The sequence below is a fragment of the Chlorocebus sabaeus genome, chromosome 22 (genome assembly GCF_047675955.1).
Source record: "Chlorocebus sabaeus isolate Y175 chromosome 22, mChlSab1.0.hap1, whole genome shotgun sequence".
Taxonomy (NCBI): Eukaryota; Metazoa; Chordata; class Mammalia; order Primates; family Cercopithecidae; genus Chlorocebus; species Chlorocebus sabaeus.
Genome location: NC_132925.1, coordinates 97,308,013 through 97,332,305, shown reverse-complemented (window position 1 = coordinate 97,332,305; position 24,293 = coordinate 97,308,013). Strand labels below are relative to the sequence as shown.

Genomic DNA, 24,293 nt, shown 5'->3' with positions numbered 1-24,293 from the left:
TCTTTCCTTAACCAGGGGAACACAGGGGCTGGAGTCGGGGAGGGGCAGGGCTGGGGGTTTCCGGTCTGTCTACCTCACCTCTCCTGCACTCTTCCTTCTCAGGGTTTTGTGGTGGCTATCCTCTACTGCTTCCTCAATGGTGAGGTAAGCCCCTCCCAGTCCTTGGTGCTCAGGCAATGGAACTCCCAGGACCAGGGTCCAGAAACACTGGTGGGATATGTGCAGAGCAAGGGCAGGTTAAACCTTGCTACTACAAGTATGGTCCTCAAACTAGTAGCACTGGTGCCACCTAGGCCCTTGTTAAAAATGCACATTTCTGGGACCACCCCAGACCTGCTAGCTTAGAATCTGCATTTTAATAATTATTTAAAAAAACAAACAAACAGGTTTTTACTAAACCCCAGGGGGATTCCTGTGCACAACAGAGTTTGAGAAACACCTAGTTAAGTGGCTGTGTGCAGTGAGTGGGGAGGGGTAAGGGCTTCCAATGAAGGTTGAGTTGCTGTGGAGCTCCGGTTACTATACACAAAACCTCACTTAAGTGAGCTGGAGACCCAGCATGGGAAGAATTGGGGTACAGGCACCCCTAGGCAGCATATCCCTCTCTTTCCCTGGACTGTTTTCTCGGATCCTCTCTGCCTCTCACCTCCTACCATTCCAAGGCCTCATTTTGAACCTGGCCTCAACCCAGTCCCAAGTGTGCACCGCCGGAGGCAGCATCGGGGTCTCTCCATTTTGATTTCCTGAAGAGGATAAGACTGGCTAGTTCAGAACCCTAAGTCCAGGGCAGCCCAATCAGCAGTGGAAGAGGCTCCACAGCAGCGGACCTGACCACCTTCCCCTCTCCTAGGTGCAGGCGGAGCTGAGGCGGAAGTGGCGGCGCTGGCACCTGCAGGGCGTCCTGGGTTGGAACCCCAAATACCGGCACCCGTCGGGAGGCAGCAACAGCGCCACGTGCAGCACGCAGGTCTCCATGCTGACCCGCGTCAGCCCCGGTGCCCGCCGCTCCTCCAGCTTCCAAGCCGAAGTCTCCCTGGTCTGACCACCAGGATCCCAGGGGCCCAAGGCGGCCCCTCCCGCCCCTTCCCACTCACCCCGGCAGACGCCGGGGACAGAGGCCTGCCCGGGCGCGGCCAGCCCCGGCCCCGGGCTCGGAGGCTGCCCCCCGGCCCCCTGGTCTCTGGTCCGGACACTCCTAGAACACGCAACCCTAGAGCCTGCCTGGAGCGTTTCTAGCAAGTAAGAGAGATGGGAGCTCTTCTCCTGGAAGATTGCAGGTGGAACTCAGTCATCAGACTCCTCCAAAAGCCCCCTACGCCAATCAAGGGCAAAAAGTCTACATACTTTCATCCTGACTCCGCTCCCTGCTAGCTCTTCTGCCCAATCGGAGGAAAGCAACCGGTGATCCTCAAACAACGCCGGTGTGATCTGAGGGCAGAAAGGTTCTGCCCCGGAAGGTCACCAGCACCAACACCACGGCAGTGCCTGAAATTTCACCATTGCTGTCAAGTTCCTTTGGGTTAAGCATTACCACTCAGGCGTTTAACTACAGATGCAGCTCACTACCCCCATTCTCCCTTACCCTTAGCTACCAGCTCCTCAAAGTGGGTTATTCTGGAGTTTTCATTTGGGGACCACAGTTGTCTTAGTGGTTCCCCACCGAAGTGGAGTGGCCCCAGGGTCAGTCTGGTGGGAGGATGATGCAACCCAAGGACTGAGGGACTCTGAAGCCTCTGGGAAATGAGGAGGCAGCCACCAGCAAATGCGAGGTCTCAGACTAAGCCTACCTGCTCTGAAAGTCTCAGTGGCTTCATCTGTCAAGTGGGATCTGTTGCACCAGCCATACCCCTCCCTCTGTGCTGCGGAAGCAACAGGAATCAAGAGCTGCCCTCCTTGTCCACCCACCTATGTGCCAACTGTTGTAACTAGGCTTGGAGATGTGCACCCATGGGGTCTGACAGAGAGCAAATACCTCACCCTGCTACACATACAGGATTTGAACTCAGATCTGGCTGATAGGAAAGTGAAAGCACAGACTCTTACTGCTAACTTTTGTGTATTGTAACCAGCTGGATCCTCTTGGTTATTTGTTTACCACTTATATTATTAATACCATTATCCCTAAATCTTTCTTCCCACCCCACCCTCCCTGGAGTGTGGCTGAGGAGGGCTCCAGCCCATGTATCATCTGGACAGCAGCCTGCTGGTCACAGCCTCCTCTGTCTGCCCTTCACCTTGGTGGCCACTCAGCTTCCTACCCACACCTCCCTACCCACACCTCCCCCAGAAGATCCCCTCAGGACTGCAACAGGCTTGTGCAACAATAAATGTTGGCTTGACCTGGCTTGGTTCCCTTGGTGGTTGATGTTCTCATATGGCCTAAAATGGGACCAGCTTTCAACTTGGAGCCATCTTCCCCCACCCAAAGGATGGGTGATCTAATACATTACTGAAACCAGATGCCTGCACTCTTTTGGCTTTTGACAGAAATCTATATTTTCATATGAGGCATTCACAGTTCTAAGGGCCTTCAGCTCCCATCTTTTTGAGTGGTATCCTCTCTCCTCTGAGTGTGATGAAGTAAGACCAGGTCCCCATTGTGTTCCCCCACTCCTTAAATCCAGCCAAAAAAGACCATTATAATCTCAGATCATACAAAACAGCTGGCAGAGCTGCCCAGAGTCCCAGAAATTGTTGAGTGTGAGTGTTTCACAGGCCGCAGTCATTCCTGCAAACAAGGGCCTAGAATGACCATGTTGCGATTACCCAGGGCTCAGCCAAAAGGAGGTAGGTAGTGGACAAAACAAATGCCACCAACACAAGTCGAGTGAGCAGAGACAATATGCTACTAATAAAAAGGTTTAGACACAGAGGCAGTATGGCAAATAACATCAGTCAGCAAGAGATGTCTCCAAAGCCGTTGCCCATGCTGACCTCCTTGGGTCCCACCTCCTGCAAACTTGCTAGAGGAGCAGGAGATGGATGTCAAGCTGGTAAAATGTGGTCAGAATGGGCTGGCGAAGGCTCAGATCTGCCTGCCCAGCTTCTTCAATGCCTTGTCTGACCCAGTACCATCCCAGGACCCATCATCAATGGCAGTTCCAACCAACATCCTCAGAGGCCAGAGTCAGGGGTGTTCAGGTGGGAATAGAAGTGACTATGAGCCATGGGCAGAGGCACCTCCAGGGAAATGCCCTTTGATCAGTTGCCCAGCATATCCAGGAGTGGCACGGTCTCTCCATCTAGATTCACACTCCATGCCCTGCCCTGTGCATGGTCAGTCATAAGACCGAGAAGGAGGCATTGTCCCTAACCTTGACCTCAGGTACCCCCAGGCCTGCTAGAGAGAACATTCTCAGTAGCCCCCACCCCTGCCTGGACCAACAGTGGTGACCACCTATGAGGTACTGGTGGTGGAGAGCTGAACTGGGGCATCTAGAACTTGTTTCATTCTTCCCTGAGCATCTTCCTTTTTTTTTTTTTTTTGAGATGGAGTCTCGCTCTGTCGCCCAGGCTGGAGTGCAGCGGTGCGATCTTGGCTCATTGCGACCTCCACCTCTCAGGTTCAAGCAATTCTCCTGCCTCACCCTCCTGAGTAGCTGGGACTACACGCGTGCACCATCACACCTGGCTTATTTTTGTATTTTTAGTAGAGATGAGGTTTTGTCATGTTGGCCAGGCTGGTCTCGAACTCCGGACCTCAGGTGATCTGCCCACCTCAGCCTCCCAAAGTGCTGGAATTACAGGTGTGAGCCACTGCACCCAGCCTACTGACCCTGAGCATCTTGCATTCCCGCCACTCCAAGGCATAGGAGTTGAGAGATAGGGGACAACCTGTCCATGTTCCCTTCACCCAACTGGGGCATGTCTCTCTCTCTAAACTGCTTCCAGAGACCTTGTCCACCCCATACTTCTCAATAAGGTCCAGAAGACCCAGCCCTTGTCATTTAATCCCAATTCTGCTTCACACTTTCTCAGAGATCATGGGCACGTTTCCTGAGTATGAATCTCTCAATCCACCTGCACAATAGGGAGGGTTCTAGATGACTTTGCTTAGCCCCTGGCTAAGGCACAGGTGGCTAATAAGGAGGGGCTGCCCACAGCCTTCTGCCACCCACTCTGCCTCCCTGGGCTCAGAGGGAGGACAGCAGCTGGTAGGAGGAGCCCCAAGCAGTTGGGGGCTGAGGCATACACAGAGGATGGAGGCTGTGCAGAAAACAAGGTCAGAGACCTGGCAGGACTCCTTGAGAGATGAGCTCAGGCCAGTAGAAGAAAGGAGAAGGGAGAGGGAGGACAGAAATGCAGAGGAAAGGGCAGCACCTTGCCTTCCAGGTTAGGACCCTATAGACTGCCTGGGCTGTGTGAAGGCTGAGAGGGGCCCCCACACCACACTGTACCTGCCCCACCCACCACAGTCCCTGATATCCCCCGTATTCGTGTGTCATGGCTTTGGGGTAAGGCAGACAGCCTGGGTAGGGGACCAGTTGTCAGCCAAGAAGATGGAGAGTGAATGAAGCAGAGAGCCAAGATGTGGGCAACAAAAGGGAGGACATAGGTGGGGCCCTGCTCAGAGAGGCTATTGGGAAGGGCAAAGCTTAGTGATGAGCACTTACGGATGGTGAGAAGCCGAAATAGTCTCCCAGGCCGGAACAGCCGTGGAGTAATGGGATTGACCACAAGCAGGACTTTTCCTGGTCCCATGCTTCTTACCCTGCCCCGCCCGCTCCCAGGTCCCTTGCCAGGTACCTGTCGGGCCAGGCCAACTCATCTCTTTCGCCCCCTGGTGGATGCTTTAAGGACTTCACTGAGGTTAGGCTCAGTGCCCAAACACCTGGGTGGAGGCCCATTCCTAGGAGGCCAGGTGACCCAGAGGGAGGGCCTCTCTCCTGAGCGCCACGCAGAGTGAGATACAAGAGGGAGGAGGCAGTGAGGTGGTGAGGCCACAGGACTGATTCTCAAGCTTTAGTCTGAAATTAAGGTGTCCCAGGGCCTGGCCCTTAGACCCAGGCCACTGACCTCTGCTGCACACAAACCCTGCCGCAGACCCAGCCGTAAGCCCCGGTAGAGCCCAGCCTCTGACTGGCCACAGGCTGGACCCTAGCCACTAACTGAGCCCTAAGCCCAGTTCCTGAGGGCAAAGCCCAGTTGACTCATGTGGGTACCTCCTGGAAAGACAAGGACAAGGAGCACCCCACCATCTCCATGCAGAGAGCCACCATCCCCTCCACAGCAGAGGCCACCATCTGGGTGATTCCTGCCACTCCAGGGCACAGGCTGCCCAAGGAGGGTGGCCAGTTTGCCAGCAGCATGGATAGGGGACAGTGTCTCAGGTGAGGCAACATCAAGGTGGTCTCTGAGGGCTAGGTACGGGTCTCTGGGTCCCAAGGGAACATGATGGGTACCAGGGATACCTGAATCCTAGAGGGCAGGCATAGGGGTCCTTTCCAGCAGGAGCACAGTGGAGGCTTCCTAAGTGAGGCCGAGGGGATGATGGCGGGTTTGGGGCAGGCCACTCTGGCTACTGAGAAGAGCCCAAGGGGCAAGCTGAGAAAAGCTGTCAGTTCCCCATCCAGGTGAGGAGGAGGAGGGCTGGGGAAATGGTGACCTGGTTTGGGACATGCTGAATGTAATGGCTGCAGTACATCTGGGAAGAAGCTCCAAGGCTACTGGAATCAGGACCTAAAGTGAAACAAAGCTCGGGTGGCAGGTGGGGACACAGGGCAGCCCCCTTGGGGAGGGGGTGTGGGGCGAGTGTATATCCAGGGACCCCCATCTGCTCTGCTGGCAGGGGTGGGGTGAAGAGTCAGAATCAGCCTCTCCATTCTCACCGCTCGCCCAGGGCCTATTTTAATGAACAATGATCCAGCCTCCCCCAATGTGGGAACAGGAACTGCTCTTATCTCTCCCGGGGGAGGGGGCCAGAGCCACAGCTGGCAGTCATTAAACACCCCAATCAGGCCAGGGATGGCCAAGATATTAATAGGCAGGAGCCAGTGACCCTGGAGACACAGCCTCCTAGGAAGAGGGACAGTAACCCCAGCAGGCTATGGGGATGAGGAAGACAGGTCAGAAGGCCACCCTGGCAATGCCCCAGCCTCTACACAGGACAGATGGGGTAACCAAAGGCCACAGAAGGGAAAGGACATGCTTGAGTCACCAGGAAAGTCACTGATAGAGCCTGGCCTTGAACCCGGTTCTCTAAACCCCAGAGCCCTGACTCTTCCATTACACACATCATCATAGCTGAGACCGTTAGGGGTGCCCTGTGTGGAAACACATGAAGAGCAGGCCTAATCAGTGACACTGACTCTTTGTTTAAAATCTTGATATTTTGCTCATTATTATGTTTTGCATTAATTTTGATATTTTAAAAATACTAGATTAAAATATTATCTCGATCACTGAGCTTTTTTTGCCACCCCTTTCAATTTTGCACCTGAAGCAAGTACCTTGCTTGCCTCACTCTAATCCCAGCCCAGCTCCCGGGTTCCCAGCATCCCCGTGTCCCAGGATGTCAGCATGGAAGAAACTCTGGAGAGCTCCAGACTGGTCTTTATGTGGCCCAGAGGGAAAGGATCCTGTCAGGGTGATGTCTACTAGAAGGAGGCAGCTCCAGAGCAAATTCAGTGGCTCAGCAATGTCACCGCAGATCTAGGTATTTTCTGTCTGTCCACTCTTCCATCTCAGTATGTGGACTTTCATCCTCAGACTTATCCCCTCATGCCTGCCCGATGGCTGTCGCTGCCCAAGCATCATGTTCCCAAAGAACCCCATCCACCGGCAGAGAGGAGAATTTCCTCTATATGTCTCCTCTTATCAGGGACGGTCATCTACCCCAGGACCCACCTTTCGCACACTCTCTTCAGGCCAGGATTAGGTCACACACCCAAACCACAGCTGCAAAGATTGGTGAGGGTTCTATAAGGGAAGCTGATCTGCTGAGAAATAAATGGGGATGGCTACTGAATAGGTAACCAGTAACCAACAGAGTCTGATTCTCAGTTTCTTTTTGGATGTTTCTTGGGATAAATGTGTGATCTTTCATATTCCTCCACCTGAGCCTGGTGGTGCAGTATATGGGGGAGGTGAAAGATCCAAATCAGTCATGCTTCAGTGTAAGAGACAGAAAACATTCCACGTGTTTTGTACAGAAAGAGATTGAGTGTAGGGAATTAAATATAGGAAGGCTTGGAGGGCTGGAAGTTTGGGTGCACATCTATCCATGGTCACACCATTGCAGCTGCCGCCTTGCCGAACATTACTGCCAATATCTCAGTTGCACATCCATTAAAGCTAGTGACAAGAAAGCAGAAGGAACATAGTGCCCTGTTGCTGTAGAAAACTCAGGTCTGCCGTATCCCACCCATCAACCACCACGCTGCAGGAAACATGGCCTTTACTTCTCTCTGCTTCCCAACTGTCTTGGTGGTGCTTCCCTCTGGCAGAGCCTAAGTTGCATCAAATTCCTAGCAGTGAGGGAATTCTGGAAAGGGAGCCTTGAGCCTTCCAACCCCAACAAAGCAGGGGAACATGGAAGGGGCTAGAGAAGAGGCTGAGTGCCACAGATAATTTCTAGCACAGCAGCTTAGGTGTCATTGTAGCCCAAGTCCCCAGAAAGCAGAGCCTGAGACAAGGGCCTGTGACCAGGAAACAGAAAAGTGAAACAGGGAAATGAGGAAAGCCAATATAGAGGCGAGTTACCAGCCCGGGCAACATGGTGAGACCCCATCTCTGCAAAAACATTAAAAAATAAAAAATGAGCCGGGTGTGGTGGTGCACGCCTGTAGTCCTAGCTACTTGGGAGGCTGAAGTGAGAGGAACACTTGACCCCAGGAAGTTGAGGCTGTAGGAAACCATGATTATGCCACCGCACCCCAGTCTGGTGACAGACCAAGACCCTGTCTCACGAAAAAGGTGAGCGCTGACCACTACTGGGGCAACAGGACTCAATTCACTGGGACCCTCTGCAAGGCTGGCAGAACATGCCCAAAATTGTCCTCCTGAGGGACAGAGAAGGAAAGCATTAACCACTGGCTCCCAGTATCTGTTGCTCAAGGTTTGCCCACGTCAATCCCTCACTCTTCCAGGCTTGACAGGCATGAACAAGAAGCAGGTTCCTGCAGGCATCCCATCACATAATCAGAGGAGATCCGGGGCAGAAAGGGCCAGCTATGTGGTAGAGATGGGGTGAGGAGCTGTCAGATCCCCCGCCTCCGCCAGGAAGCTGGCCAAGGTGGCCAATAGGGAATGAAGCAGAGGACCCAACACAGGTGGCCTCCTGGGGCAGAGAAGAGGAGCCCCACGCAAAGGTCCTTGTGCACTAAGGTCTGCGTGGACACTCACTGGCCCCGCTGCTAAGGTCTTTGGCTGGGGTACTCATAGCTGCTCTCTTGGCTGCAGCCCCAGGGTCTACTCCAGCTGACTTAGCCCCACTGAGGCTCACTCTGGCCCCTCACACCCCTCCAGGCTCAGCCATGCCATCATCCAGCCTTGGATGTGAGCTTCCCCGCTCCATGGCCTCTGTGGCAGACTCACTTCACCATTCACCATGGTAGCACCATGACAGACCCACCAGTTCCAACTCCTCCAGCTTCCTCATGCCCCAGGGAGCGTGCAGGAACTTCTGGGTCCCTTCCAGGCCTCTGGGAGCTGAGGGTAGCTTGGTGGTGTTCACTCAGATCTACTTGGCGTTAAATCTGTAGCTCCACCATTTTATCTAGGAGGGCCACTTAAGGGGTACAGGTTGCTTGGAGGACTGACTTCCTAACACAGAGTGGGACACACACACCCTCTGTTTTCAGGTTACAATGTGTCCCCTCAATATTTCCTAGGTAATGAGACCAGGGGGGCTTTCCTCCCTTCCTTCCATCCTCACTTCCTCCTTGCAGAGATGATATACCCCTCATCCACCTTTCCCCAGGTCATAATGGTGGAGGGCTTCAGAGGGATATAATCTCAGGGGCCAGGTAATGAGAATGGTATCTGTTTAATGTTTTCAAAATATTACCATCATATTTTCATTCAGCAAATAATTACTGTGTGCACAGTTCTAGACACCAAGGATGCAGTGGTGAACATGGCAGAGCCCTTGCCCTCATGGAACTGACCTTCTAATGGTGGAGACAGATAGTAAATGAGAAAAGTTACAGAAAAAGAAGGCAGGATGAGGGTTAGAGTGAGGGGGTGCTCTGTTAGTTGAGGTGGCCAGAGAGGCTTACAGTGGGGCAAGAGCAGGCCATTCCCCTCCCTGATGATCAGAGGAATTTAAACCATATGCATCAGAGCTGGGGCTCGGAGATCTTGCAGTACAGGTCGAAACATCCAGTTCCCTGCCTCTGCAGAAGCAGCCTGGACAGTAGCTGAAGAGAGCCAGGCGGCCTGGGGCCTCAGCAGGGTCTGAACTCCCCTAGGCAGGGGCTCAAGGGCTGGCCAAGCAGTAAGTAGAGGATGCCTGGTTGGACATGGTGAGGCTTGTTTCTTACGTCCCTCATTGCAGCAGTGACCCAGGCCCACAGACTCCATCTGGATGTGGAGATCCCCCCCACCCCGCCCCCAGTTCAATGTCCTCGGTGCCAAGTGACACAGAACAAGCAGCTCTTGAAAAGACTAATATTTACTCTTCAAACGGGAGCTGGCACAGGCTGTTTCCTGCAACTGGCGTCTGACTCGCCCTGTAGGATGGACACAACAGGAGGCACTCCGGGAGATAGGCAAATGTCCCCTCGGACGCCAGCATTCTGGATGAGACGATGTCTGTGAGATGGGGACAGCATGTTCCAAGGTTCCATCAGACACATCTCATTTCTGCCGCACACCTCACAGTGGAGAGCTCGTTGCCTCTCCAGCCCCTGCTGGACAGCTCTGTGAGAAAGTTCATTCCAATGCTGGCCCTGTGTTCCTTGCCCTGGCCCTTGCTCTGATCCCTGGGGCCTCAGGAAATGCGCCCGGAATAACCCCCAGGGCAGTGGTGGTCCTGGTCACCTTTATTCCTCCCACCCCCACCCGCCTCTGGCTTCACTTCCCCAGGCCCACACTCTGGGCTCTGTGGCCAGAACAGGCTATTTCTGGGGTAGGAGGAAGAAATTGCCTTGAGGGCACCTCTGTCCCCCTGCAGCTGTGTTCCTTGTCCTCATGAGAGCCCTTCAGCTGAATGCCTCATATGGGAAAGTCTTGGCCAGGAAACTGCTGGTCAGACGGCTCAAATATGGGGAGGAGAGTCCCTAGCGGCTTGGCGGTCAGAGCCAGCTCCCCCTGCCCACTTTCCCCTCTGGAGTCTCTCCTCTCTGCTCCAAGCTCCTCATGGCTTCCAGAGCCCTCTCAGACCAATATAACCCCAGGCTTCAGTTTCCCCGCCGCCACCCCCCCACCACTGCAGCCCTGGAGGCTCAAACACTCTGGCAGCATATGGGGCTTTAGAGCCCCCAAAGGTCAGCCTTCTCAACCTCGTCATGTCAACTGCAGGGCTGGGCACGGCCAGGACAAGATCTCCCAGGGGGCATGCAGGCCCACCCCATTCTCCCAGAGCTCTCAGAACTGACTGCTGACTCAAGCAACCCTCTTTTTAAAACAATCCCTTATTATCCCTATACCTAACTCCCAAGCTCCTGGTCCCTTGTAAGAAGCCATTCAAGTGTATTTAACATGTATCTTTTTGTATGTATCCTCACAAAATATTTTATCGTCTTGTATGCATATATTTCTTATATAACAGTCATTTTTCACTCAGCTCTAAGTTTTCAGGATTCATCCACGTGACGTTGCATCTAAATCTGGTACATCTGCCTGCATCATGATGCTCCGTGGTATGCCTGCATACTTTCTTTCCATGATGGATACATAGATTGCTTTCCACCAACACCAGTAAGTCTTCAATGAATGTGTCTCCTTAAGGATCTGTATAAGAATTTTCCTGGGACAAATAACCAGAAGTCAAATTTCCACTTCACAAGGTGTGCACTCTGAACTTGGGTAAGTAGGCTGTATTAGTTTGTTAAGGCTGCCCTAACAAAGTACCACAGTCCGGGTGGTTTAAGCAAACATTTATTTTCTCATGGGTTGGGACTTCAACATGTGAATTTCGGGGGAACAGAATTCAGCTGTTAACAGTGGCATGGCTCTGCATATCAGCCGTGCCTCTCTACTCACTGCCACCTCACACGAAGTCCTACGTCTCCAAACTCCCTCCTGCACTCGATGCCATCCAGCTCTGCAAGATTTGCCAACCTCATAGGTGTGAGGTGATGTCTTATTACTGTTTCAATGTGTATTAATGATTTAAAATCTCTTCATATGCTTATTAGCTTTTTAGGTTTTATCTTCTGTTAATTGTCTGCACATTTTCTATTGGGATTGCTCTTTCTTGCTGATTTACAGGAATTTCTTCTGTGTTATTAATCCCTTAGTGGTTTCTGGCATCATAAATATCTCCTCCCATTCTTTTAACTTTGCCCATGAAATCCTTATTTGTGTATAGTCAAATTCATCAATCATTTTTGCCTTAAGGCAGTCCTTTTCCACCACAAGCCACAAAGATAATCTTCAAGTTCTTCAACGTATTCCATAGATTTTGCTGTCCACATTTGACTTAAGAAGTCCTTTTCCACCACAAGCCACAAAGATAATCTTCAAGTTCTTCAATGTATTCCACAGAATTTGCCGACCACATTTGATCCCAGCAACATCTTTGTGCTGACTCAGCAGAGCCAAGTGGGCTCCTTAGAGACTCTCCTCTACCAGCACTGCCCAAAGATGCTTGGCAGCTGTCAGGTAGCACTTCTGCTACCTGGCACCCTTCAAGGGGTAGGCCCCAAGAAAAAAGAAGGCAACTCACCAGCCAGAACTTCTCATCCAGCCCCCCTGGCATAGAAGGAACACTTTCATGGGCCAGAATCTCCTTCTAGTCTTTGTGGGTACTGCCAAGTGGGGGAGAGACACTTGTTTCCTGCTCAGTGGAAACAGAGCCCCGAACTTTACTGTCACTGGCTCCCTAGAACAAGCCTCAGCTTCGCAACCTGAGCAAAAACGTGGTTGAAGCAGATGGTGTCTGAAAACTACCAACTTCCAAATCCCAGCACCCAATAACTCAGATGTTTATTTTGGCAGTCACTGCCTTCCTCCAAAAGATTCTGACTCAGGACAGATGGTGCAGAGACTCTTGGAGAGTGAATTCCCCAATGTGTCTAGAGGATGGTCAGGAGAGGATAGTGCATTTGCTTCCTTTCTGGGAATTTTATTAGCTGCTATAGGAACGGCCTTTGCAAAAGGCCACCTTCCCTTGTCTGGAAACCTGAGGAGGTGGCCAGCAGCTGTGCCCCCTGGTGGCCATTCGGTGGTCAGGGTGGTCCTGGGAGATGAAACTTCACCTTCACAGTAGACAAGAGCCCAAAACACAGAGCAGGGAAAGTGCCTGCTGCACACAGCAGGACAAGGGCAGAGCCTGCGAAGTGGGGAGGCCTCCCAGCCCCCAGGGCATTGTTGTGACTGCTATTTTGGTTGGGAATTAGTGCTAAAGACTATTTGAGCCCTTGCCCCTGTCTAGGCCTCACCGGACAAGAGCACCTGACTTTCACTTCTCTCAGCAACCCCCTCCCATTACGTCAGGCCCACATCACACTGTCTAGGAAAGGATCCATAACTCAGAATTTTTCACACAAGTGCAAAGACACATGTTAATAAACACTTTAGATTTATTCTGCCATTTCTGAAGCCACCTCATTTATGTACACATAGGATATAAATGGCTATACAACATTTTTACATACTTTCATACAAGTTTAGGTTGTACTACTATGAGTTTGTTAAAATGTACCCATTATTTACTCAAAATATTTATTGTTACAAGAAAACCATAAGAAGCTTGTGTAACATGAACAGCAAGTATTTAAAATGAATATGTAAATGGTTTTGCCCTGACTAAATCAGCCTAGTATTTTATGCTCTTAATAGAAAAGCCCATTAAACAAAATAGAATCCTGGGGGATCAAATCATACAAATGATTCATGAAATAATACTTCTGAAGCAACCCCAGAATCATATAAATGTAAGGGTTAAAGAAGGTTATATGTACCAAGCATGGATCGGAGGAACAGAATGGGTTTGCTAATTTTACCCTAAACAAAAGGCGCTTGTGGGCAACAGCTCTGCCATCAGCACACATGGGCAGATGTTTCCATATCCAGCCATTCCCAGATTTTACTGACAAGCCCTTTTCCACAGGTTCCCTGCTGATGAGATTTCCCCAGCAACAGAAGTTTGACATCACTGCTCCCAGATGGGAGAGTCAGAGCTCTCCTCATTTGGGTCAGGGGTGGCTGGCTCATGAGGTTTGGTCCAACCAGCAGAACCAGCTCCCTGGATCCTGGAATAAACCAAACACCAATGGTACCATGCGCTCTGTGTCCAGGGAGTGAAAGGCAGGTCCAGGGTGGGAAGAAAAGGGGCTGCTACCATTTGGAGTGAAAAATTGAGGTTGTTTACACTGTAGTATAACAAAATGTCTTTTTGTAAAGGCCAGAAGAAACGGCTGTGCTGTGCTGCCTGAAGCAGAAAAACCTTCATGTACCAGGTGAATGTAAAGCCTTTCTCCTCCCACACATGATGGATTCACCCAGTATTCCCCTCCACTACCACTTTTGACCCTCATAACAGCACCCTGGGGGAGCAGACTGATGTTATCACCATTTACCAGATGAGGAAACTGAGGCCTGATGGGCAATGATTTGTGCACTGTGACAGGACTCAGTGAAGAGCCTAGCAAGCTGATGGTTAGCTAACTGGTGCACTCTTTCCCTCACCTTCTCTCTCAAGGGCACAACTACACTCACTTTCTCCACCATCATTAACACTCACAGTGCACAGGTAGAGCGTCCCCAGACTTGTGCAACATTCTACACAAAACCATTTGGAACATGAGCAATGTCTGAACAGGGGCTTGCCAGGCACATCTGATCACCACAAATGCTCCCACCCGTGTCTGTCCTCACTTGTGCTGTACTGTGCAAGCAGGCAGTAGGTTCTCAGAAGGCCATTGTCCTGCATGTTACGATGAGTGGCCAACTCCTTCACAGAACAGCAAATGGCAGCCCTGGCTGCAAGGTGCAGTGTGCAATCCCCATATGCCAAGGGGCAGCTGCTATCTTCCAGCAAAGAGAGAACCCCTAGCTCTGCTCCCTATCTATGCCCTGCTTCCTGTGCCTCACACAGCCAGCCTTGCTGCTGGCCTGCTGGCTGTTGTCTTTGACTCTGAGCTGCGCTGACTACCTAGAGTGTTACTCCTCTCCAAGACTTGACTCCCAGGCATGGGTGGGAGAGTGGAACCTCAGTGCAATCTGCTCCCACTCTGAAGCTCGTCTACCCACCCCATTCATTACAATTAAAGGTGGTTTTCTCATCCCTCCAGAGACTCGTTTCAGCCTCTGTCTCCAGAGCTGGAGTGTATAGGGCAGAGGTAGAAAGAGGCAGGAGAGTTGGAGAACAAGAGCACCCAGAAAAGAACAGAGGAGCTCAAGCTCATTTAATCAAAATGCTTACATGTTTTAATTCCAGCATTCTCGAGTTCACAGAAAAGAGGGATGCAAGCCCAAAAAGCAAAACCAGGAGCTTATGGTCACATGCCTCCAGCTGCAGGCAGTGGGACCTCTGGTACTGAGAGGGAATGCCACCTGAATACCAGCTGTCTCCACCCAGGAAAAGGAAAGCCAGGTACAGTCCCCATCACAATAAGGCTAGCCTAACAGGGGAAAACAGATTTACATGTTTCCTTCATTAGGATATTAGGGAAGGGGAAACCTTTTGGGCTCTGGCCCCTTGGTTGAGAAACCCTTCCTAAGAGCACTGAGCCACACTCTGGCCCTGATACAGTAGATGGGACTTAATACACTCTGATGCTCAAGGCCTTGCAGCATCTGATACCAGAAGGCACCTCTAAAGTTTTGTTTTCAACATTATTTCATCTATTCCCAGATCTAGCCCAGTAAGATCAGCTGCACAGGTAGCATTTAACTACTGGGAAAACAAAAGTGCTACAACAACAGTGAGTCCATGGTGGAGTGAGGATAACTCCTGGTATTTGGAACCAGTTTGCTGGTATCAAGGATCACACGAGGCTATAAACCTCCAACCCTAAACCAAGTCAAACCTAAGCCTGGGGATTTCCCTTGGATGAAATCACCAGAACTTCTTTCCTATTATCAGTCTCTTCCTTCAGTGAGCTGAGGATTCTTTTAGCTAGCTGGATTTCAGTCAAACAATGTTTTTGTGGTCACTACTTGTACCGTTTTTCTACTGCATCTTTTCCCTTTTGTTTGCAAAAGTCAATCTCACCTCATGTGGATGTTAACTGATATCCACACATTCAACCTGGTGTGGGTAACATCTTTGGTAGTGCTTTGGTGGTCAGGAAGCATTACCAGGAAGGACTCATCTTCAAGGACCGTTTCTTTACTGCCTACTGAATATGGATCATAGGCTCAGAGGCCCAAAGCACCCGGGGTACAGGTCTACACAGCAACCCAATGCCACACAGGCTTAAAAAGAAAATAGTCCAATTTTAAGCTGTTCTCACCGACTTTTTTTTTTTGAGACGGAGTCTTGCTTTGTCGCCAGGCTGGAGTGCAGTGGCTCGATCTTGGCTCACTGCAACCTCCACCTCCTGGGTTCAAGAGATTCTCCTGCCTCAGCCTCCTGAGTAGCTGGGGCTACAGGTGCACATCACCGTGCCTAGCTAATTTTTGTATTTTTAGTAGAGACTGGGGTTTCACCATGTTGGCCAGGATGGTCTCAATCTCTTGACCTTGTGATCCGCCTGCCTCGGCCTCCCAAAGTGTTCTTATTGACTTTTAAAACGTTTTTGTTCTTCTCATTTAAAACAATTTACCTCCCCTCCTTAACTTCCCACTCTATTTCACCATCTCTTCAAAATTGTCTCCCAGAAAAACTGAAAATTCACCTGCTGGGTATGCAGAAAATTATGCAGATGTGAAATCAGTGGAGAGACAACTCTGGAGTTTATGTCTGAGTATGTTGCCAATGTAATTTTCATATTCAGATTTTTTAGAGAGAGGGTTTCACTCTGTCATGCAGGCTGGGGTGCAATGGTGTGATTATAGCTCACTGAAGCCTCAAACTCCTGGACTCAAGGGATCCTCCTGCCTCAGCCTCCCAAACTGCTGGGATTACAGGCATGTGCCATCACATCTTGCAATTTTTTTTTTTTTTTTTGTAGAGATGAATCTTACTATGTTGTCCAGGCTGGTCTCAAACTACTGGCCTCAACTGATTCTCCTGCTTTGGCTTTCCAAAGTGCTGGGAATACAGGTGTGAGCCATCATGCCTGGCCCATATCCAGATATTTTATGTTTGGTCAAAAATAGAAAATTCTATTATAAAAAATAAAGTTACTATGGCAACATTTTCCCAACAAAGTTCCCAGTATATAAACTTATCTTTCTTAAAATGATAATAAGGTAGCTCAGTAACAATATAATACCAATGATAACCAAATATAATTGAATTTTCTAAAACTACATTCTTACATTCCCTATCTACTCAACTCTTGTAATGGTTTTCCACTTTTAAAAACTATCAAAAGAGGATTTTTAAAAATTTATCAAGACCACATAATGCAGTTGAACACTCAAAGCGTTCCATGCAACTGTGGTTGAACTATTCAGATTCCAGACTTCTACCAAGAACAATCCAAAGAACAAACTCCCAAAACGGCCTCCTGAGAGGTACTAAACAAGCCAGCCTGAAATTTTGGGAGACCTAAGGGATCTTATCCAGAACCATATTCTGGAAAACTGTGATCAAGCAATTTTTTGACAATGAAAGACAGTAACTTTCCAGAGTATGTGTTAATTATATCTCTATCAAGCTTTAAAAAGTTAACAGCTACTTAACTCTTATTCATAAAAAATTAGGCCCTCAAGCTAATTAAGATGACTGGGAAAGGTACAGAGGAGGAATTAATTTCGGAGGTGCTCTGCAAACAGGTACACAGGGTACAGTAGTCATCATCATTAAAACAACAGGCACTCAGCTCTACTGAAAAGGCTGATGACAGCAGCCTCTCCCAAGTGGATCTGTAAGGTGCCACTGAATCCATGTTCATTTACCTACTCCAGGTTGTGGTCAATTGTAAGTAATCCTGAAATTCTCATTTCTGCTCATGCTGATAAACTTACCATCTAGTAGTACCAGTTATTCAATTAATTTTTAAAATATTCAGATATACCCTGCAAATAAATAAAACATTTCTGTACCCACACAGTGCCACCACCATAAAAGGTTACATATAAATTAACTCAGATTTCTTAACCATTTTCTCAGCTTAAGTCTGCCCTCACCCTAAATGAAGTCCAATTTATATCCAAAATATATTTAAATATTCCAAAGGTATTTCGAACTTAAGATATTGAAAAAATGTAAACAAAATTTATCTAGCTTATATTTAAGAACCATATTTTTAGGTTTTTAATTCATCCTATACTGACCCACTGGAAAAAAAAAAAAAAAAAAAAAAAAAAACGAACCAAGTTATATTTAGACTGAAAGCTGATTTGGATTTTAAAGTGGTTCCTTGGAGACAACTGCCAATTACTAAAACCAGTGTTATTGAATCAAGTGGTTTACTGTATCATTGAACTTAAAAGACCAACATATTTCCTTTCTGTCTCCCAATAAAGCTCTTTCTGGATGAGCCCCCAGATCCAGCTGTCCTAAGTAAACATGCTGAACTGGAGATCCTGCAGTAATGCTCGGCACAGAACCAAGGCTGGGTATCAAGCAACTTCATGACTTCCACTGCAACTGTTTAACATCCCCAATTCCTGGTTTTTCAGGCCAGTTGGCTGAAAAGGATGGAAACTGGAGTGTAAAGTAGAGAAGCAGAAAGAGAAACATAGACTGATCCTCAAAAGAAAATCAAAGAATCCATTCATCACAGTGTCATCCTCATACTCCATAGTCAGACTGCTTCTCCTGAAGCTGCCTTGTTAGTATCTGATATGAAGACAGAAAAGCCACTCCTATGTGGAAAAGGATTTGCCAGAGGTTCCTCAGCCCGTGCAGGTACATGTTGCCCAGGCAAATAAAGAGCAGCATCAGCACCACCTTCATAGTCCTGGCTGGACTGTAGAACAGGTACAAATAACACTGAAATGAGACCAGAAGAGGAATTCCAATCAGAGATAAAATGGCTACTAGATCATATGCAAAATTCACCTCCCACAGCTTCCATGAAGAGTGTCATTTCCCTCACATTAGCTGATTAAACTGAATTCATTACAGTAAAGTGGGAACCAATGGTTAGGCTGCTGTTAATTATTGGATAAAAGTGAGGATTTGGAAGATTAAAGGAAAGTGAAATAGATGTCACAAGAAGAATTAGTGCATGGCACATCTGAGAGAAGTTCAAGAAATAGACAGAAATGCCCAGACTGTTGGCAGTAGAGAAAGAAGAGCCGCAGGTAAGCTGCAGACAGCCAGACCAGGGGACCCTAACGTGACTGACTGGTCCCCCAATGAAGTTTTCCTTCAGGGAGCCATGACAGGCAAGCAAGCTGGTAAGAGGAAGCCATGCTTTTACTATTTTGGTTTCTCCTGAGCCATGACTACATTGAGTACCACTCTTCCCTTGGGCACCCTCCTTATCATGTCTTCCAAAGCATCTCTGAGTCAGGGAAAGGTCTCACAGCAGGGAGAGTGACTGGTATTTTGTGTATGACTATCACACATAAAAGGGGCCATTCTTGTTCTGCAAAAGGTAGAAACAGCATTTTGGTTCAATGCTTTCTTGTTTTTTGTTTTGTTTTGTTTTTAAAAAAGGACATCACTGAACATGGATCAATACAACAAAGGTTCAACCTACAGAGGGAGGGAGTGAGCTATCCAACTAGGAACACAGTTGAAGGAATGTGGTGGAACTGTACAATCCCTGCAGTCCTAAAACATAGCCGTAGGAAACTGCCACTGGCTATGTCCAAGGTCTTGGAGACTTGTTTTCTAAAAAATGAGTGCATTTTCATGGGTTGAAAATTTCTTTTTGCACCATCAGGTAATGCTTTTTCTTTTATGCATTTCTGGGCAATGTTTTTCTCTGTTGCCCAGGCTGGAATGCAGTCGCATGATCTCAGTCACTGCAACCTCCACCTCCAGGGTTCAAGCAATTCTCATGCCTCAGCCTCCCAAGTAGCTGGGACTACAGGTATGCACCACTACACTTGGCTGATTTTTGTATTTTTATTATAATAGAGATGGGGTTTCACCATGTTCCCCAGGCTGGTCTTAAACTCCTGGCCTCAAGTGATCCACATATCTTGGCCTCCCAAAGTGCTAGGATTACAGGCATGAGTCACCGCACCTGGCCTGGGTAATTCTTAAGAATAAACCATTCTGGAATGCATGTGGAAGAGAAGGAAAGTGTCCTAAGAACAGAAATTTTAATTTTAAAAAAAAGGGAGAAAAAAATATGTATTCAGAGAGAGTGCTAAAATCCTAGTCCATATGGAGGACAAGGAAGGAGAATTAGAGCCAGGCTTTCACTAGAATTAACTCTGCCTATAAGGGACTCAAAAGCGCCTCTTTATGCCACCCCTTAGTACACAGCTTATTTGAAAATAACTAATCAAAACCCTCTAGTTAATTTTCTAATGTTTGCTTCAGTTGCTAAAGAACAGGTTTGAGTCAGAAGGTATTACTATTAAAACAATAACAACAACAAAAAACAGCAGTTCTTTGACCTAGTCCTATATATGTATATATATATTTTAAAAAATTTTTGCGGAGGCCAGGCACGGTGGCTCACGCCTGTAACCCCAGCACTTTGTGAGGCCGAGGCAGGCAGATCACATGGTCAGAAGATCAAGACCATCCTGGCTAACACAGTGAAACCCTGTCTCTACTAAAAGTACAAAAAGAATTAGCTGGGCGTGGTGGTGGGCACCTATATAGTCCCAGCTACTCAGGAGGCTGAGGCAGAAGAATGGCGTGAACCTGGGAGGCAGAGCTTGCAGTGAGCCAAGATTGTGCCACTGCACTCCAGCCTGGGTGACAGTGCAAGACTCTGTCTCAAAAACAAACAAACAAACAAAAAAGTTCAGAGATGGGGTCTTGCTGTGTTGCCATGGCTGGTCTCAAACTCCACGCCTAAAGCCATCCTCCCACCTTGGCCTTGAAAAGTACTGGGATTACAGGTGTGAGCTACCATGCCTGGCCTAGTCCTATATATTAAAAACTACAAGTACACAGATGCTAGTTTTATAGAAGGACATTCCTGTGCTTGGACTGTCCTAATAATAAGCACAAGGCAATAAGGCAATATCTTGCCACCCACTAGTCAGGCCTAATCCAGTCCCCATGTAATCTCATCCCTCCCTTCTGGGAAGTCAAATCCAAACTGTTGGTTTCCGTTCTGTTCCTGTCAATAGCCCCTTGGCCTTGAACAAGGGGCTTTCCCTTTCTGAGCACAAAGTTCTTCCTCTGTAAAATGAGAGGACTGGGCAGAATGGGCCTAAGGTCCTCCACTAAGGGCTTGGTATTGTCCATGATTTGAACCATGACCTTGGTGGAACAAAAATCACATCTAGAAACTTGCTGATAGATGAACAGAAGAACAAAATAAGGTCATGGATTTCATCCACTCACCAAAATATCATTTCACCCACCTGGAAAATGCAGGCTACAAAAGGAACAAGAAAAGCCAGAACGTTTCCAATTTCCTCATGGGCAACCTAAAACAAATACAAGGAACACAAGGAAAGGGATATTTAGATGAAAGGAAACACAGCACCATAAAGCACTTTACTCTGCCTTCAGTCTGGTATGGCGGACAGTACAAAATCCCTGGCTGGGTGAGACACAAGTTCCTGTTTATGCACCAGATCAGGGTTAGCATACGACTGTTTTCAACAGCCTGGTCACAGCATGTGCCTCCTGTCCCCATGTGATCGTGCTAAGTCTTCAACCTGGAATGAGCCGCCAATCCCTCCACCTCTCAGAAACCTAAGCATCTGTTAAGCCCTAGCTTTCTCTAATTCCTCCCATCTCCAGGCACTGTCGCCTCCTTAGGGTTGCCATCACACACGGTTTTGGGCCATGAGAGCCCCCAAGGCAGGGACTATGTCTTAACCATCTTGCTGGCCAGGTACTTATTCTAATGTATACAAACAAGCAGACAGTTGATAAGTATCTGGCTAAGAGCAATCATAAACAATAAGAGTAGAAACCATAACACACATTGATCAAAGACAGGATGTGGTAACAGCCAGTTACCACTCATAACATAGGCCTGCTGCCATTCTCCAAAGAGGTCAGTCTACATCAGTCTCCTGAGGTTCAACATCAGTCATGCGTCAGACTTTACGCACTATATCCATGGGTGTGAATATGGTGGCTCTATCTTTAAAAGTAATATCTATTTGCTGATGCTAATAATAATTCTATAACTTCTCTTTTTTTTTTTTTTTTTTGAGACGGAGTTTCACTTTTGTCGCCCGGGCTAGAGTGCAGTGATGCAATTTTGGCTCACTGCAACCTCTGCCTCCTGGTTTCAAGCGACTCTCCCACCTCAGCCTCCTGAGTAGCTGGGATTACAGGCATGCACCAACACGCCCAGGTAATTTTGTATTTTCAGTAGAGATAGTGTTTCACCATATTGACCAGGCTGGTCTCAAACTCCTGACCTCAAGTGATCCACCCACCTCAACCTCCCAGAAGTGCTGGGATTACGGGTGTGAGCCACCACACCCGAACTATACCTTCTTAAAATACTTCAAAATTTTAAAACTATTTTTAAAAAGCACCGAAATAGTAAGTTCCTTTGAAATGAGCAGATCAGTGTAGGAACTTCCTAGTGATATATAATTCTTCGATAAAGACACAAGGAAGGTGGCATCTGCATTATATAAATCAGATTACAGGACAACCTTTTCTTAGGGGAAAAATAGCCTGAACCTTAAAATCAGAGAATGAAACTTTTGTCCTGGGTAAATAATCCAGTCCCTGGAGTGACTCCTGGGGTCCCAAGAGTCACAGGGTGGTCTAATGTCCTTGTAGCAAATTCTCTATTTCTTACCAATATCTTGGCAGGCCCCTCTGGTCTCTTAGGACAATAGACATAAAAGAGCAACTTTCATATTCATTCAACTTACTACAAAGAATAAAATTTAGAATAAAATTCGTATTAGTTTTGAAAAATTATAAAACCTCAATTTTATAGATAAAATGTATACCTATCACTTTCTTCTATCATATGTCCTTCAATTTAAACTGTTAAAAAAAAAAAAGTTACCTGTAAAGAATGTTCTGCAAGGTGAACTCCACGAATGAGATTCAGGGCAGCACACATGATGTTGAGAATGAGGGAGAGGATACCCAGGGCTGTCACTGGTTCCATTCGGAAATTAGGAGCTTCACAATGAAAAAAAACAAGTGTTTAGTGAAAGTAATTTCTATATGAAAGAAAAATAAAGACATTAATTAGACCTACACTAATGATAGGTTCACTATGTTAAACACAGAATTACAAACATATTAATTGTAAAAGCAGCAGAAGTTAGAGGGAAAAAAGGCAAGAAATGATGGACAGAATGGATGTGGGTATTTGAGTAAAGTTTCTTCCAGAAAAAGGCTCTTTTCCAGGCAAGTACAGGTTTTTTAAGTGCTTAATTTCCTTTCTATCTAAAGCAGTAGTTCTCAACCAGGGGCAATCTGCCCCCCTGTGGATATCTGGCAATGCCTGGAGTCATTTCTGGTTGTCACAACTAGAGACAGACTGCTACTGGCATCTAGTGGATACAGGCCAGGAATGCTGCTAAACATCCTACAGTGAATGCACAGGACAGCCTCCATAATAAAGAATTATCTGATGCAAAAATGTCAATAGGGATTAGGTTGAAAAATCCTAAAACAATTTCTGGGCCAGGCATGGTGGCACATACCTGTAATGCCAGCACTCTGGGAGGCTGAGGCAGGTGGCAGATCACTTGAGCCCAGTAGTTCAAGACCAGCCTGGGCAACATAGTGAGACCCTGTCTCTACAAAAAAAAAAAAATACAAAAAATTATCCAGGCATGGTGACGCATACCTGTAGTCTCAGCTACCTGGGAGGCTGGTAACCTGAATAATCAATGTTTCCCTCTTTCCAGTTATTTTAAGATTTTAAAAATTGCATTTGCTGTGAATTGCTCTAGAAACGCACGTGACATCGCATATTATTATTGTCAGAGAAAGACGACAAGTTGAATGTTGAGGCATATAACAGAAATGCTTTAAACATTTGACAACCAATTACAAATAAAGCCTTCGTTCTCTTTGGTAGTATAAGAAACTGTTTTATTTACTTATTTATTTAATTGTTTTTTGAGACAGGGTCTTACTCTGTCGTCCAGGGAGGCTGAAGTGGGAGGAAGCTGAGCCTCGGAGGTTGAGGTTGCAGTAAACCATGATTGCACCCCTGCACTCAAGCCTAGGCAACAGAGCAACCTTGTCTCAAAAAAAAAAAAAAAAAAAAAAAAAAAAGAGTTCAGGCATGGTGGCTCATGCCTGTAATCCCAGCACTTTGTGAGGCTAAGGTGAGAGGATCACTTTAACTCAGGAGTTCAAGACCAGCCTGGGCAACATGGTGAAACCCCATCTCTATTTTAAAAAAAAAAAAAATACAAAAATTAGCTAGGTGTGGTGGTGTATGTCTGTAGTTCCAGCTACTCAGGAAGCTAAGGTGGGAGGATAGCTTGAGCCCTGGAGGTGGAGGTTGCAGTAAACCAAGATCCCACCATGGTACTTTAGCCTGGACAACAGAGTAAGACCCTGTCTCAAAAAACAATTAAATAAATAAGTAAATAAAACAGTTTCTTATACTACCAAAGAGAACCAAGGTTTTATTTGTAATTGGTTGTCAAATGTTTAAAGCATTTCTATTGTATGCCTCAACATTCAACTTGTCCTCTTTCTCTGACAATAATAATATGTGATGTCCTGTGCGTTTCTAGAGCAATTCACAGGAAATGCAATTTTTAAAATTCTAAAATAACTGGAAAGAGGGAAACATTGATTATTCAGGTTACAAGCTGTTTCTAGAACTATAATGAGAACAAATGCTCATTTTCTCTGTAAAGATAACCACTGAAATTGATTTTGGTTCACACAATTAAATGGTGTCCCTCCCATTCTCTTGCTATACTCCTTTCTTACCCTTATATTTCACACACACATAAATACCTAGCCACAATCCAATTTATGCCTATTGTTAGTGTGTTAGAGTTTCCACTGAGCAATTAAAAGTTACTGTTAGAAC

At 47.4% G+C, this 24,293-nt stretch overlaps 2 protein-coding genes across 4 annotated transcripts in view; one reads left to right on the top strand and one right to left on the bottom strand.

Annotated features, from left to right (window-relative positions):
• Nucleotides 1-2,344, top strand: part of VIPR1 (vasoactive intestinal peptide receptor 1) — a 34,716-nt gene extending 32,372 nt beyond the window's left edge. For both annotated transcript variants that reach the window (XM_007983794.3, XM_007983791.3), the window contains exons 12-13: nucleotides 103-144; nucleotides 851-2,344. In XM_007983794.3, the coding sequence (XP_007981985.1) occupies nucleotides 103-144; nucleotides 851-1,042 (234 nt within the window). In that variant the 3' untranslated portion in view covers nucleotides 1,043-2,344. The remainder of the gene's footprint in view (nucleotides 1-102; nucleotides 145-850) is intronic.
• A 10,324-nt stretch (nucleotides 2,345-12,668) lies between these two features.
• The window catches only part of SEC22C (SEC22 homolog C, vesicle trafficking protein), a 34,682-nt gene continuing 23,057 nt past the window's right edge, over nucleotides 12,669-24,293 (bottom strand). For both annotated transcript variants that reach the window (XM_007983796.3, XM_007983795.3), the window contains exons 5-7: nucleotides 22,290-22,408; nucleotides 20,665-20,730; nucleotides 12,669-18,154 (exon numbers count right to left, since the gene is read on the bottom strand). In XM_007983796.3, the coding sequence (XP_007981987.1) occupies nucleotides 17,954-18,154; nucleotides 20,665-20,730; nucleotides 22,290-22,408 (386 nt within the window). In that variant the 3' untranslated portion in view covers nucleotides 12,669-17,953. The remainder of the gene's footprint in view (nucleotides 18,155-20,664; nucleotides 20,731-22,289; nucleotides 22,409-24,293) is intronic.